Source organism: Dermacentor albipictus, chromosome 1, assembly GCF_038994185.2.
Source record: "Dermacentor albipictus isolate Rhodes 1998 colony chromosome 1, USDA_Dalb.pri_finalv2, whole genome shotgun sequence".
Lineage (NCBI taxonomy): Eukaryota > Metazoa > Arthropoda > Arachnida > Ixodida > Ixodidae > Dermacentor > Dermacentor albipictus.
The window spans coordinates 335,611,596-335,626,017 of record NC_091821.1 but is presented as its reverse complement, the minus strand read 5'-3'; the positions used below and the strand labels follow the sequence as shown (position 1 = coordinate 335,626,017).

At 44.9% G+C, this 14,422-nt stretch overlaps 1 protein-coding gene across 5 annotated transcripts in view; it reads right to left on the bottom strand.

The window, feature by feature from the left end:
• Nucleotides 1-14,422, bottom strand: part of LOC135915031 (protein boule-like) — a 67,112-nt gene that overhangs the window by 10,370 nt on the left and 42,320 nt on the right. For 4 of the 5 annotated variants that reach the window (XM_065447995.1, XM_065447999.2, XM_065447996.1 and 1 more), the window contains exon 10: nucleotides 12,473-12,728. In XM_065447995.1, the coding sequence (XP_065304067.1) occupies nucleotides 12,473-12,728 (256 nt within the window). The remainder of the gene's footprint in view (nucleotides 1-12,472; nucleotides 12,729-14,422) is intronic. The other variant, XM_065447997.1, reaches the window with a different exon arrangement.

The window sequence follows — 14,422 nt, the reverse complement described above, 5'->3', positions numbered from 1 at the left end:
ATCAATAACGCAGCAGCTTGTCAGTTTCTTAATCAAGTTCCAAAGTGCATGTTTACTTTACACTGTTATACTCTGGTAACATAGGGCGCTTTTGACCACAATTGGGCCTGATGAGGATTGAATTTCTCGACCATGGTTAACTTCCTGCCACTGCATGCAAAAAGCAGCCAATCTAGATAATTTGATCCCAATTGGGCTTGATCTTGATTGGAAGCGCTCCTTACGACACCAGTATCATATTTTTAACTTTAGTGACAGCTCTAGCATCTCATTTTGCCAAGGGCACTGACCACATGAACGATAAAAAACTAGCCATGGTCAAACTAAAAAAATACTTATTAGCTCGATCAGCTAACTTGAAGTTGCTTTTGCTCAATCTACTTCTCTCACTGCTTTTGTGATGGCTCTGTCTTCGCCTTGGCATTTGTGGACTGCTCAGACTGTCTCACGATGATTCTGCAGCATTCGAACAGCATCTGTATTGGCTTTGCTTTAAAACTGCCCGATGTCTTTGAACACTTGCACTTCAGTTCGACCTGTGCAATTCAAATATGTGCACTAAGGAAAAGCTGGTTTCTATCTTAGCAAAATTTTAGCCCTGCTATGTATTCTTAGTGCAATGAAGTTCAGAAGCATAATATTCAGTTTTAGGTGCCAGGGAATTTGGCTTCAAAGACTAGTATTTAGTAGTGCCAGCCAGTACAAAAAAAAAAATGTCAACTGTGAGAGCTTGTGTTAGTGATCACACACATTTGCGGCTAAATAAGTCACGAGCTACATAACCATTAGAAATACGGACTTCAAGTCATATAACTTTGTCTATCATTGTGTTGTGAACCATGCAAAATAGAATATTCATGCTGAAACAGTGGCTGCATGCTTATTGTACAGCAATACCAGAAACTTTGCAAACACTAGTTCCAGTGAATGAAACTGGCCCTAAGAACTCAGCTAACGAGTGGAAAGAAACTGGCCCAAGGCAAGGAGCTAGCGAACTATCCCATGCTATCTTGAATAGAAGTGAAGTCATTATTCTGCCAGTGAAACTTGAAAGCAGGTGGCTCCACAATGATACCAATGACCATTTCTAAAGCTTAGTGTGCCCTTGACATGTTGCAAGCTGGTTGGCACATTATGAACGACTGTTCACATTTCTCTGCACTCTTGGCAATGGGAGTTTTAGTAATGAGTATGGAGTTTCTGACTAAATGTATTTGGCCAACAAACAGCCAGCAGCAAGCATCATTTGTTGAATTAGAACAGAAAAATTGGATAAGGAAGAAGTTTGGTAGGCAACTCGCTTGCTTTTGAAAGTATGGTCAAAGAATTCAAACTCTATGCACGATCTCCAGCTGCAGTTGCTTCACAGACCTAACGTAAAGCAAATGCAACATGCACCTATGGTTCACACATGACGAGAGCTGTTGGTACAGGTTCCAAATGAGGCTGCGTGTGGCATGGGGTGAAGCCCACTTACAGTTGTTTCAGAACACATTCAGTGTTCTGTCTGGTGTTGCACCCCTATTGCTGCAAAAGTCACTACAAAATTATTTTTTTCCGTTTTAAGATCATTTGCTTATTCGCAATTTTTCACATTCAGATGAATGTGAGCAGGTGCAGTTGGCTGTGGCCTCCGAGATCTCCCCAGCGAAATCTTGGAGGTCACGCGTAAGCCTGCGCGGGTTGCACCATGCTGCGCGGGTTGCACCATGCTGCGCGGCTACGCGCGGTGGTTTCGTAAAATTAGTGCATTCACTTCTCTCTCTCTACAATGCGGCACACAGGCAGCTGCAGCTTGGCCTGGCCTCAAAGACCTCCCTCCGGCAATCTTGGGAGTATTCACTTCTCCCTATACTTGTGGCGTGCCGCATTGGCTGGCAACTGGACGTGACCTCCGAAATTGCATTGGCATTGGTGCAATCTCAGATCTTGAGCAAGCCGAGCCAAGCTGGCACAGTGAAGTTCGTTTGCCTGCTCGATCGCATATCAGAGCCCTGTGTTGTGTGCCACGTGCTACTCGACCCCGACGAGCCAAGTGGAAAGCAGACGCGAAAGCCCATCACAATGGAACAGTAGACAGCTAGCTAAAGGCTGTCACGTCAGATACTAAGTCATGTGTTGCACACACCGAAGAGTTCTTTGTTTATTAAAATTTCATCACATGCTTGGCCATGTAGCGTGGTTCCGTGGGCCACAAAGCCATCATATTTTCATGTTTACAATTGCGCACCCCATTGAGCATGTATTGCAGTAAACTGCAATAATAAATATATAGAAGTAAAGGACATAACAAAGTAATTTCAGCTCACCCTTCAGCTTCATTGTAACGAGGTTCGAGTGTATTTAGATTCAGCATTTGGGCAGTAGCCCATATCGAAGGAATTTCCGCTAGACATACTTGCAGACGAGCAAATGACATGCACATCCAAAGGGTAATCGGACTGTCCATGTGAGCGCACACAAAAAAACTCTATGGTTGAGCATCCACCAGAAAACCAAACGAGTCAGAAACTTGTAGTAATCTTTCATACCATCGCCAATGGGAGGCAGTAGGTTTACGCAAATGTCAAGAAACAGAGGCATGGCAGCATCATTTGCCTGCGGACAGATGTAATCAAAACTTGTGAGCAATCAATGAGCGATCATCTAGCGCTGACCCTTTGAGAGATTAGAAACTGGATATACATCAGTTCTGGCAGGCACCACAAACGAAAACAGCTCGCAAAATGAAACCAAAACTAACCGCCCGCGCATGCGTGAATGTCCAAGCAGTCGACACGCTGGCCTAAAGAAGCCTTGGAATGGCAACCGCGAAACTTAAAAAACAACAACCTTTGTATCCATCTAAAGTGGCAGCACTTACTGGGCAATAAAGTGTTAAAAATTGGCACATATTTCGAACATATATCGTGAATAATCGGCATTGAACATTTGGGACTTGTTTGCGGCACCGAATATTTGCCTGACACTCAATGGGTTAAGCTGCAAAAATTTACATACGTTCACTAAACACCGACTGATTGGTTGAGGAAGAGCAGGTATGCACATGTGTAGTTAAAACAAACGACTACATTAAAACTCGACTTCCCTTAGGGGTCGACTATACTGAACCTCTAAATCAAATAAGGACAGTAATTATTGACTTGGACTCTCAACATTTCCAGCAACTGCCAACCTCAACTCAACCTAGCCTGTTTATTACAAATAAATAAAGAAGCCTTGCCTTGTAAGGTCAAGGGCAAATTGAAGTTGAAATTTACCCCGTGAAGTCAGAACCCTGTTAGGTTGTCCACCTTCACCAACGATTATCAAAAGTAGTAGATTTGTGCCAAAAATGTATGTGTCATGTAACACACACCTTATAAAAAACTTGTCAGTTTCACACTCGATAAAACATTACCTGAGCAGCTGAAATTTGTGTTTCAGATTTTTTACAGGGTGTAGGCCCTACACGAGGCAGACTTATGGCTACTCAATGAAGCCCTGAACTGCTCTAAGACTTCAGAATAACGCAACCACTAGCGGTTGATTATGAAATGCATTTATTCAGTCATTGTTGTCTCTTTCGCTGCTCTCGTCATTTGACAAGCTCGTTCTGCCATCTATTACAGTAAAGCTTCGTTAATTTGACTCTCGTTAATTCAGACTCGTCCTCTGGTCATAGCAGACATATGCATTAGTTATCGCAATCAAACTAATTAATTCAGACGTGTTTGGCAGCACATCGGTTAATTTGGACCAGAATGTGGCAAGCACAAAGCGGTGCAAATGTGCGACATAAAAGAGCAAAAACAGCACCAAAACGAAGTGGCAGAGTCCACGTCGCCATAGTCACCAGCAGAAATCGTACATGAAGGACAGCAATGCTGAAATGCTTCGTCCCTATTTGTGCCTTTAAAGCCTTCATTCTTGTGTTTACTGCCGTGTATAACACTGCGTTGGCCGCGTGCCTGTATACCTGTGTAGTAGCCAACTATGATCGCGTCGACAGTGACCATGGTTTTATCCGCAGTTGTTGCGGCAAACGGTAGTTTCGTTTTGACTTGGTGCATGCGTCGGCCACACGTCTTCAGAACAGCAAGGTTGCCATCCATGACCTTGTCGATAGCAGCCGCAGTTTCGTCCGCAGCAGCTGCGGCAAACAGTAGTTAGGTTCTTGCAGCAACAGTAGTTGAGCACCGTCTACATCACGATTGACGGATGATCTGTTGGCAACCAGTTCACTGGCTAAAAAATAATCAGGATGTGCGCGAGGTAGTGAAAAGCGTGTCTCAGGTGAAGACTCGTGTTGCGGCCGTGCTGCAAAGGAAGTCCCTAGGCCTTGGTTGCTGCGAGCGCTAATCAGTCACGAGATGACAACAATTGCAGCTTCCGCACGGCTTTTGTGCTAGAGAGAAACATGATTTACTGATTCCTTCAGTAAGCATGTTGGCATAGCAAGCATTTGTTTTTTTTTTTATGACTCAATAATTGGACATTCAGTTAATTCAGACATTTATTTCAGCCCCATGAAATCCGAATTAACGAGTTTTTACTGTACTGTTTTAGACTACTGTCACTTAATGGTCTAAATAGCAGCCCCGAATGAAAATGCATGCACAGTTTTCAAAAATGATGTGCACGTTTCTTTGAGCAATGCCCTCTTAAAAAGCACTAAAGAGTATGATGCACCTAAACATCACACCTCAGTACAGTCAATACTATTAAAGCATGCTGGAGAGCCCTGGATTCATGCTGCATGATTGTAATCTGGCGGGTACGGCGTGCCAGGACAGTAAGTGCAGGACAGTAAGTAGTGCCATCTACTAGCGGCTTATGAAACTTAACCAGCATGCAGGTATGTGCGTGACATTTATGGAAACTGCATTTTGGGATTTACGTACACGAAAACGACCTTGCATGAATAAATACGATTATTAAAAATGTCCCATGTCCTAATCCTGGCTAGCTGTGTCAGACCGAGCCAAGGCTGGTCTTCCGCACAAATGGCACCCCAGAATGGGCACCATTTGTGAGGATACGAGCTTTCGAATTTGGCCTAGCCTCCAAGAAAGAGACCGAGACCACAATCAGACAAGGTTTAATCTTCCTCTGGTGAAGCTAGGCCAGCTCCGACCACTGGGAATTCCGAGCGCACGCACTAGTATGATGGTTAAGGATGTTCGCCACTAGTTTGTGTGTTTTGGGACAAGGGATGCGCAAAAGCACTAGGAGGGAGGAAAAAATCTTTCACACAAATGATGGGCAAAGAAAGAAGAAACTGTCAAACATCAAGTTTCCCACAACAGACAGACGCAATGCTCCGACCAAAAAAGGGACAGGGAGATATGAAAAACTGAGCACCCACCAATGTCCAATGCATCTAGAGTTCAAAGAAGCGTAAGCATCTCACAGTCTCGATGTACGTGACAGCTAGCTTGTTGCTGCGTGATAGGGTTGTTAAGGCAAGCCGAGGCAGAGGTGGCACGGTTGCTGTGGCTGGGACTGTCACTGGCACATGGCTGCGCTACCATAGGTGGCGCCTGCCCAAGTTAAGGACACCACTGCGATGACAGGCTGACACTCAAGAGGACCACGACCCACATGGAGAGTGCCTCGGCAGGCTTCAACCAATACATGGCCCTCAGCAACTGTGCCAGGGCAGACCCAGAACAGGCCTCTGCATCTGGTCCAGGCAGGCACAACCTAGTCAAAAGGCCGCAGCAGGAATGACGGCAGGAGCTCTTTTCCCGATCCCGAGAGGCGCACCCATCAGGCATGCCCTGTGGCTTCGCTGCTTGAGCCGTATGTTTTCCACAAAGTTTTTTTTTCTTCCTTTTTCCTCAAGCTCACGTGCCGCCTGCTCTCAGCTCGATCTTCTTCGCTTCGGTTTCCATTTTCTTCAAGCTCACAAATCCACTCAGTCCAGAAATCGCTGTGTACAAGCAAAAAAAAGAAAGGACTGTTGTGTCCTTTCCGCACAAGAGCCAGAGTAATCCCATGCCGTGGCACTAGTATTCACAGAAGTCGGTGAGAGGTGCCTAACAATACTTGGCTGCAGAAGGAAAGCCACCACAGCTCACTAAACTTTTTAACAGCACGTCGGAGAATGAAGCCTCCGAAAGCTACATGCGAGGATAAAATGTGTTGCCTTCCCATATGAAGGAGTGTGCTTGATGTATGGGTGTCAACAAAATTTTTCTCCCGGTCATTTGGTGCCATGTAAGCACTGTTCCTACAGGTACTGAGCGCTTCAAGAAAATAAATTGGTAGGTACAGTGTTTTACTATGTTGAAACAACAGAGCGTAATTAAGCTTATGGAGCCATGCGTAATTAAGCCTCGTTGAGCCAACTGAGTGAATATAGGTACATCTTAGATAGCTGTTTCTTCCAAAACCTGCATACAAGGCATGTGTGTATCATAAACTGGAATAAACGCTACTCCAGTGACAATGCAAGATGCACTCAGAAGGAGTGATTGCCGGTCTCGATTGACAGACTAAATCCCCCTGTTGTTATTACAACCCGCCACCATCACAAAGGACAAAGCACACGGGATACATACGATCTTAATGGCAAGTCGACCAATAGACACTAAGCCACATAGAGTAGGTCATGCACAGGAATAATTGCTCAATGAGGAAATGTGGGAAGTGGAGCACAAGCACCGCCACATTTTAGCGGAAAAAGGCAGAAAAGCCACACAACTAGCAAACAAATACTGGCTAAGGCTTACGTGTCCCCACACAACCTTGCAATTACATACACCTCTCATTACAATGTTTCTCAGTGTGGAAAAACATGTGATCTCTGCCAGTTTAAAAATGAAACCAGTTAACCATAAAACCATGTTTTTTCTATCACCATGACAAGATCTTTTAACCAGCAGTATAATCTCAGGACATGTTTTCGATAGTAGACAGTAGACAGTAGTTGCGGAGTGGCCACTTTGGTGTTGGGAATGATTCCGCAATCACTTCGCATTTTGAAGCAGCCGGAATGGAATAGAACTGACCACTGATCTTTACTATGGACACTTAGTCTTGGAGCGCTAAATGTTGATAATAAGACTACCCTGTCCCGTCCATGTCCTTACTCGTCGGTGTCTTTTTTAGCGCAATTCCCTTCTTTAACTACAAAACTACCAAACCGGTAAAATGTGCCATTTACACTAAACCGGACTTCAAAATATATTGTACTTCTTTTACCGGTACTTTCAGTATCCACTTCGACATATCTACCTCTGCCGTGGCAATTATAAACAACATGGTATTCTCGTGGGCATTCCAAACTTCTGAAGACCTGACAGCCTTTCTGTGCTACAAGGTTGAAGTGCACTTAAAGAGAGCAACTATGGGTTGTCAGGAACTAGTCGGTTTAGCAAGAGCACATATGACAAACGATACAAGAACAGATGCCAAGAATGATGCTGCAAATGATTGCACCCTACGCAAGTAAGCAGTAATTTGGAACACACACCATGTTTTCCCGCTCACTGTCGAGTATCCATAACATAAATGAAGAGGTAGTAAAAGATGGCCTCGAAAGCAAGGAGTACCACCAATCAAAACGTATCAATGTGTTTCGTTTTTATTTTAATCATCAAATTGACAAAATAACCTAGCTGGACGCATGACATGCACAACTATGCAAGATAATTTTGTAGTTTGCTTTACTATTACGTATAAAAATGGTTTTGGAAGAACGCTAGGTTTTTGAATATACTAGTGGTTTATTCAGAAGGCAAGCTTTGGTTATATATCAGTGTGCAGTGTGGTCACGAGCTGCCCAACACGTGTGCAGCTAGCCCTGTATTTGAAACCTGTATTTGAAAAATCAGTTCACTATGATGTCACAAATCAGCGTGATGTTTGGCGTAATACTAAGCTGAAGAAAACTCAATTTTAATTCTGAAGGCATCAATCATTATGAATGATTTTTTAAAAATTGTTATTATGTAAGGTATGGGCGGGCCTGGCACACATTTATGGGTTTGCCCTCAGGCGAACCGAAAGGTTCTGTAACAACTAATGATTAGCAGTGGGAGACCATGCTGTTCAGCTAAGCCCCGGAAGACCAACTCTGGGCCGTCCAGCTGGCACAGGACCCTGCCACAGACAGAAGGCTACAGGCCATTGTTTAAGCAGTGACTTGTCCCCCTAAACTGCTTTTTCTCTGTCTATTCTATGGTTTCGAAGAAGCCGAAAGAACAGAACATTTGCCGTTTCTAGAGGGTACCACATGGCAGGCTATCCCCACAAACTGACATGTTTGGGATATACAGTAGAACTTCGTTCATACATTTAGGAAAACAACTACAAGAAAAGGCATACTAACTGGGAAAATGCACAACCCAACGTAACTAAAAAAATGTGACAGACTCGAGTACCGTAGCCACCTATGTAATGCGAAGCGTCGCGCAGATCATTGTGGCACAAGATGTCGACACGCATCAAGCTGGTGGTGTACCGTCAGTGTGAGGCGCATTTTGCTGTTTTCCTATTGCATAGTGTTTTAAGAGGGCGACTGGATACCGATGCGAAATGAAACTGGTGGGCGATGCCAGATGCCGCTGAAGCAAAATGTGGTGCTCACATCACGACACCTGCAGCAGGAAATGGCAACGTGTCTAGATTATCACCTACTAAAAGAATGCAGTATGCTACAAATGGCACTAAGCACCACGCACTGTAAAACAGGTAGCTGAAGATGCTTATCAGAAAAGGTTTGGCGGATAGCTGTGAATGCAGCGTGTGACGACCCGGACAGGTTCGCTGAAACCGGAATAAGAAACTGCACTTGCCATTGTTTTCACGTGGGAAGGGCGACTGTATACTGTTCTCGATCGTGCGCGCCTCGCACCTTTTTTTGTTCATGTTCATCATACGATCGAAGTTTCACGATGAACTGAACGTTTGTGCTGAGAAATTGTGTTTTCCGGGAACGTATGAACCAGTAAGAAATGAGTGTAACTCTATCGAGTCATTTTTCGTGTTCTTGATTACGAACGTTGGCACCGAGAAAACGTATGTAAGGGGAATGTATCAACGAGGTTCTATTCTCTTCTGATCACAAGAACTGAACATATTCTACAATTTAGTCATATTTGCGACTTCTAATCCGTGCAGATAGGATATGGTTGTAGAAGCTATTTGACAAGCAAGAGAATAAAATTTATGAAATGATCTTTTATGTATTTCTTTGTATAGTCCTATTACATGTACAATTGTCTTGAATACTCATTTTTTATGTTTGTGAAATAAGGTCAGTAAGTACAGGTGCTACGTTGATCAGGCATGCGGTCTACTAAGAACAGGCACGTGCTCTTCAATGTGAGTGTTCTTGCAGTGTTTCTTTTCAGGGCCCATGGTCATTTTTAAAGTACATAGGCAGAGAGATTCTTATGGAAATCTCTAAATCAATATAGACTGAAGGACCTTTTCAGCAGAAGACATTGGAGAGATTACACGCAACATTGTGCTGAAGAAATAACAGGCCGCAAGGTAGAGTTCTTGTGCTTGAATATGTGACATAACAATGTAACATTCCAAAGCCTTCACAAATATGTTTTAGTATAGGCAGACAAGAGCAAGTGTTCTACCATTATAGAGGAAGTGTTTCTTTACGGGAATTAGAGGAATGGAATCCATCAGCTCAGCCACGGCAGGAGTGCAAATGGCTGAACTTTCACCATTCTGAGGAGTTAAAGCATGAAATTATAGGGGATCTCCACTCCTCGAAGTGGAATGGGAATGGAATAGATGGCCCCACTCCATAACTCTGGTAGAGTGCTTTTAAAGGGGCTCTGAACCACTCTTTATCGAAGGGGAGAAATGCATTTGAAGTGAAAATAGGTTATTTGAGAAATACTTTGCTGCAAAAAGCACTTCAATGCATTTAGAAGAAGCGGAGTTATTGGCAATCAAACATGGCCTCCATTGAACTCCTGTTCCTTCTTCAAAGGCTATGGCAGAGTGGGGAATGCCCACAACGCTCCACCTTCTAAATGTCACTGTGGTGGGCAGTTCAAACTTAAATTTGGATGTTGATGTAGATGCCACGACTTCCGATTTTGGTGCCTATGACATGCTAAACGTAAGCCAAACGCGGTTGCCCTCAGCGAGATACATTGCGTAGCCGACTGCAGCTACCAATAGCAGCCATGTGCAGGAATCTGCTTTATTATGAAATAAAGGCGTCCAGAAGAGAGTGAGGAGCAGGCTTTCGTTTGAAAAGAATGTTTGAGAGAAAGGAGACTTCACATTCTGCTTGTGAGCTCCACATACCGCGTATGACTGCAAAACCCAGCCGAGATGTTCGCGGCAGCATGTGCTACCAGTGGACTATGTTATATCGCGAAGCCTAAGGGGTGGTTCGGGCCTCTTTAAGTTAGGGGAAGCCAAAAACTCTTCACAAACATCGGCGCAGTTAGGAAAACAATCTTTGCCTAGAGCATGTATCACGAGAATTTTTTTTTTTAATGCGAGGATAAATGCCTCAGGACATACAAGGGTATGGGATGGGGGTGAATAAGGATGATTAAAGGAATGAAAAAAGATTTGCTGACTTAATGAAGTCCAAGAGGGATCGATAATGCGGTCTCTGCGTCCAAGCAGTGTAATGGCTCAGATTATGCGGCGAGATCATGAGCAGTTCAATGCTGTAAATGCCCAATCGTAACTAACCCTTTGAGGGTCAATGACGTGAACATGCGGCACCGCGAACAAGTCCAAAAATGGTCAATGCCGTATATTTATGGCGCCGTCTGTATGTTTAGAATGCGCGCCAATTTCCAAACTTTTTCTTTTCTGTCGTGTGCTGCCACTATGTGGGTATATGGGGAATTTTTTTCGCGTACCTCCCTCTCTTGGTTTTCGTTGCATGGTTTGTTTTAGCACTAGTTTGCTTGCGCGCGTCTATATACTACCGTTCGCGCATTGGCACGCGCACCCGGGTGGGCGGATGGCGGTTTGGGCTTTGTTCCGCGGACGGTTTCGGCTTCTTGCGCTTGCAAAACTGATGGCTATCTTCTTACTAATCGCTCAAAGGGCGACCGCCTCTTTTTCGCTCGTTTAGTGCTCACAGGGGTGCGCATAGGAAGGATGCAGACACGCATGCATTTCTGGTGGAGTGGAACCCCAGCAGAGTGGAACCCCCACATTTGGCCCCACGTTGGGCGCCAAATGTGGGGGTTCCACTCTGCGTGCGGCTAGGGCTGAAGGCGAGCTCCGGATCTAGCTCCACGCAGTCGCTCCGTGGTACTCCCAACCCGTAGCGCGGGAATCGCGGCTACGTGGGTTCGGACGAATAAGGCAAACAGCGGTGTCAACGGTAACAATGTTTATTGCTACTGGCAATAAAGAACACTGGCAGAGGGATGTCCTCTCTGTAATAGTAATAAATAGGCTGGCCTCGTTGCCCGGGATAGTCAGGCAACGTGGTCGCTCACGGGTTGCAGCAGGTACTCCAGTCCGGCAGGTTAGGGGTCCGGCCTCAGAGAGAGAGCGTCTCCCTCGGTCGCGCTGTTTTGTACCTTTTTACCTGGGCGAGAGGAATGTCCTCCTCGCCCGTCAGCTACCTGCCCGTGAGTCGCGGAGGAAGGGCGCGCGCGCGTCGCGAGAGCGAGGGAGAATCGGGAGAGGGCATAGTGCGCCTCTCCCCTGTCTATGCCGGCTCTCGACGAGACGGCGCGGGGGAAGATGGGCGCGTGTGCTCCCCACAAAATGCATCAAATTTTTTATTCTTATAAGTTTATTTCCTTTTTTATTTTTGTTATTCATGAACAAAGAGTGCATATATACCAGTGTAAAATATTTTTTTCTCACCTTACAGTCACCCTAGAAAAAGTGCGGTAATTTTTTTCGAAATAGGTCCCTAAGAAGAATTGAAATCTGCAATAAAAAAAATGACCCTAAAAGGGTTAAAACAGTAAGATAAAAAATTTGTACACACAGTAATAGTCAACGTTAACACCCTGACAGAATGCAAATACAAAGGTTATGACCTCGTACACACATGCCCTGGTCAAGTAGCAGGCCAGACATGCTCTGTGCTGCCACACAACACAATGATTAGTTCAGTGCAAAGGAAAAAAACAGTAAACATGAATAGCCACAACGCAAACGACAACCGAAGATGGAAACATACACAGCTGTTGGTGTCAGAAAAGTGAGTGTACACACTCCAAGTGATGCACAAAGCAAAGGAGTCACCATGTCAGACAACAAAGACTCACTTTCCCAGAGTATCATGAACCTGTACTAACAAAGGATTTCAACAACCTTGCGGAAGGAAGCTTTAATTTCGAAACGATCGAGAACTTAGCAAGGACAGTAGTGGGAGCGATAGAGGTAGGTATGGGGCAACCAGTCAGGGCCAGCCACACGTGGATTTTGCAGACGACACAGCCGAGTCAACAGCTGCAGGCAACACCGTGTTTAATCACGACGAGACAGACGAGGAACCACAGAGAGCCCTTTGAACACGACTCACAGAAGCTGCCCAACGACGCTGCTGTAGAGGCAGAGGCCAGGAGAGAGGAGGGGGTCGGGGTGCCACCGCTGTCGTCTTGCTTGCGAACCTGTGTGCTTGGCGTCACGGCGGCACCTACCTCAGAGCCAGTCTCCACGATGGCTGGGTCTTGGTACTCCTGACCTTCAGCTGATGCCGGACTGCCACCACCACCAAGGCTCACCAAGGTGGTTGGATAGAGGTATGTGGGGTGTGCAGTGGCGGGATGGCTTGTAGCCTGTAAAGTACAAGATATGCACAAGAGGGCCCAACTACTGCAGCTGCAATTATAGCTGCAATTGATTTTACCCCGTTAGCAGCCTGGGCAAATTATCCAACCATTGCACTTAAAACCTATGCTGCTCATACTTGTATTTTATTTTGCTTGTCATTCACCAGAGCTCATCTTTGCACCACAAAAATGTCACATCAATCCCAGTTCTCAATATTGTAGTGTTCTTTCAAAGCACACTGCAGTTCATTTCCTCAACCAAGCCTACAATTACAAGAGGCTTCCTCTCTGAACTATTTCAAGCCTGACCCGATATGAAGTACTTAACAAAGCATGCACTTACGTTCCATACAAAATCAATCCCTTTAGTTGACCGTAAATAGTAACAAGATTCAATATTCGCAAGCAAATTTTGTTGGTGACCAGAAAGAGATGAAAAACGCACCATTTGCCAGATAGCATAAAAATAACTTCCAGTGTGTTATTTATCAAAATACTTGCTTCCAGTGTTCGTAGAACCATGTGTAAGAAAGTGCACTTGTTGTTCTGACATATATGTTAGGCTAAAATTTGTGGATTGCCCCATATTCCATACAACTGGACAACACAGACTCTGAATCAACAGAAATTTTATTGCTGTGCAATGCTAAATGTGATGCATTGCATTTGCCCATTATAGCTTGCTGTCCAAAACCAATCACTACAAAAAAGGCACTTATCCAAGCAAAAGTGCAGACACATAGGTCATGAACATCTCCAATTTTACACAATGAAGCCCCACGAAGATCCTTTTGCACAGACTGCGAACAAAATCTCAAAAAGAGCGAAATTAAGTTTGAGCTTGTTATTTCACATTAGCCGATTAACTCATTAAAAAATATATATATATATATATAGGGACCAAGGACAGCTGGCAGCCCCACTACTGCTGACCATCTAAGTGCAACATTTATTTAATAAACTAAACCTCACAATGTGCCAGAAGCCAACCAATGACCACTTTTTAAAGGTGAAAGTAATCAGAAAAGTAGAACTGAACAAAAGTGAAAGCAAAGAAGAGTCCAGACCTGCAGGGCGTGCCTGGTGGTCCCGAGGAGCGAACGAAAGTGGGCAAGAATGTCGCGGCAGAGGGACGGGAAGAGAGATGCAGAAACCAGCACCAGCAATGGCAGCAGTGAGGAAAGGAAAGGGAAGGAGAAGAGATAGAAGGAGAAGAGATACAAGGGAGAAGGACGCCCTCCACCCCGGCTCAGAAAGTTCGGTCTCGCAGCAGGTAGGGCTGCCGTGGTCCCGAGTGCATCCCACCATCTGACTCCAGGAAGGATGAGGATGGTGGCGCCACACCTGGGGAAGGCGGTGTTCCAACACTGCTGCCCTACAAGCCGCCAACACCTCACACTCAGATGACTCGTCCGTCACACTAGTTAAGGGGTAGCCTCACAATAAAACACACAGAAGCAGTTGCCTCAGCTTTTTCTTTCTCTGGCGGCTTGTTTCTTTAACTGAAAACATATGTAAATTCCAGTGACAGGCTGCACAAGATTATTCATTAAGCGATCTGTATGAAGTGCTTTTGCTTAGATCCAGCATTTTGAATATGTTTTTTGGAACAGATGGTACAAACAGTAGAGCAAGACCAGTTGCTGTGCAAAAAGCCATTGCCTTCCATTTATCATGAAAGCATGTTAGGATTGACCATA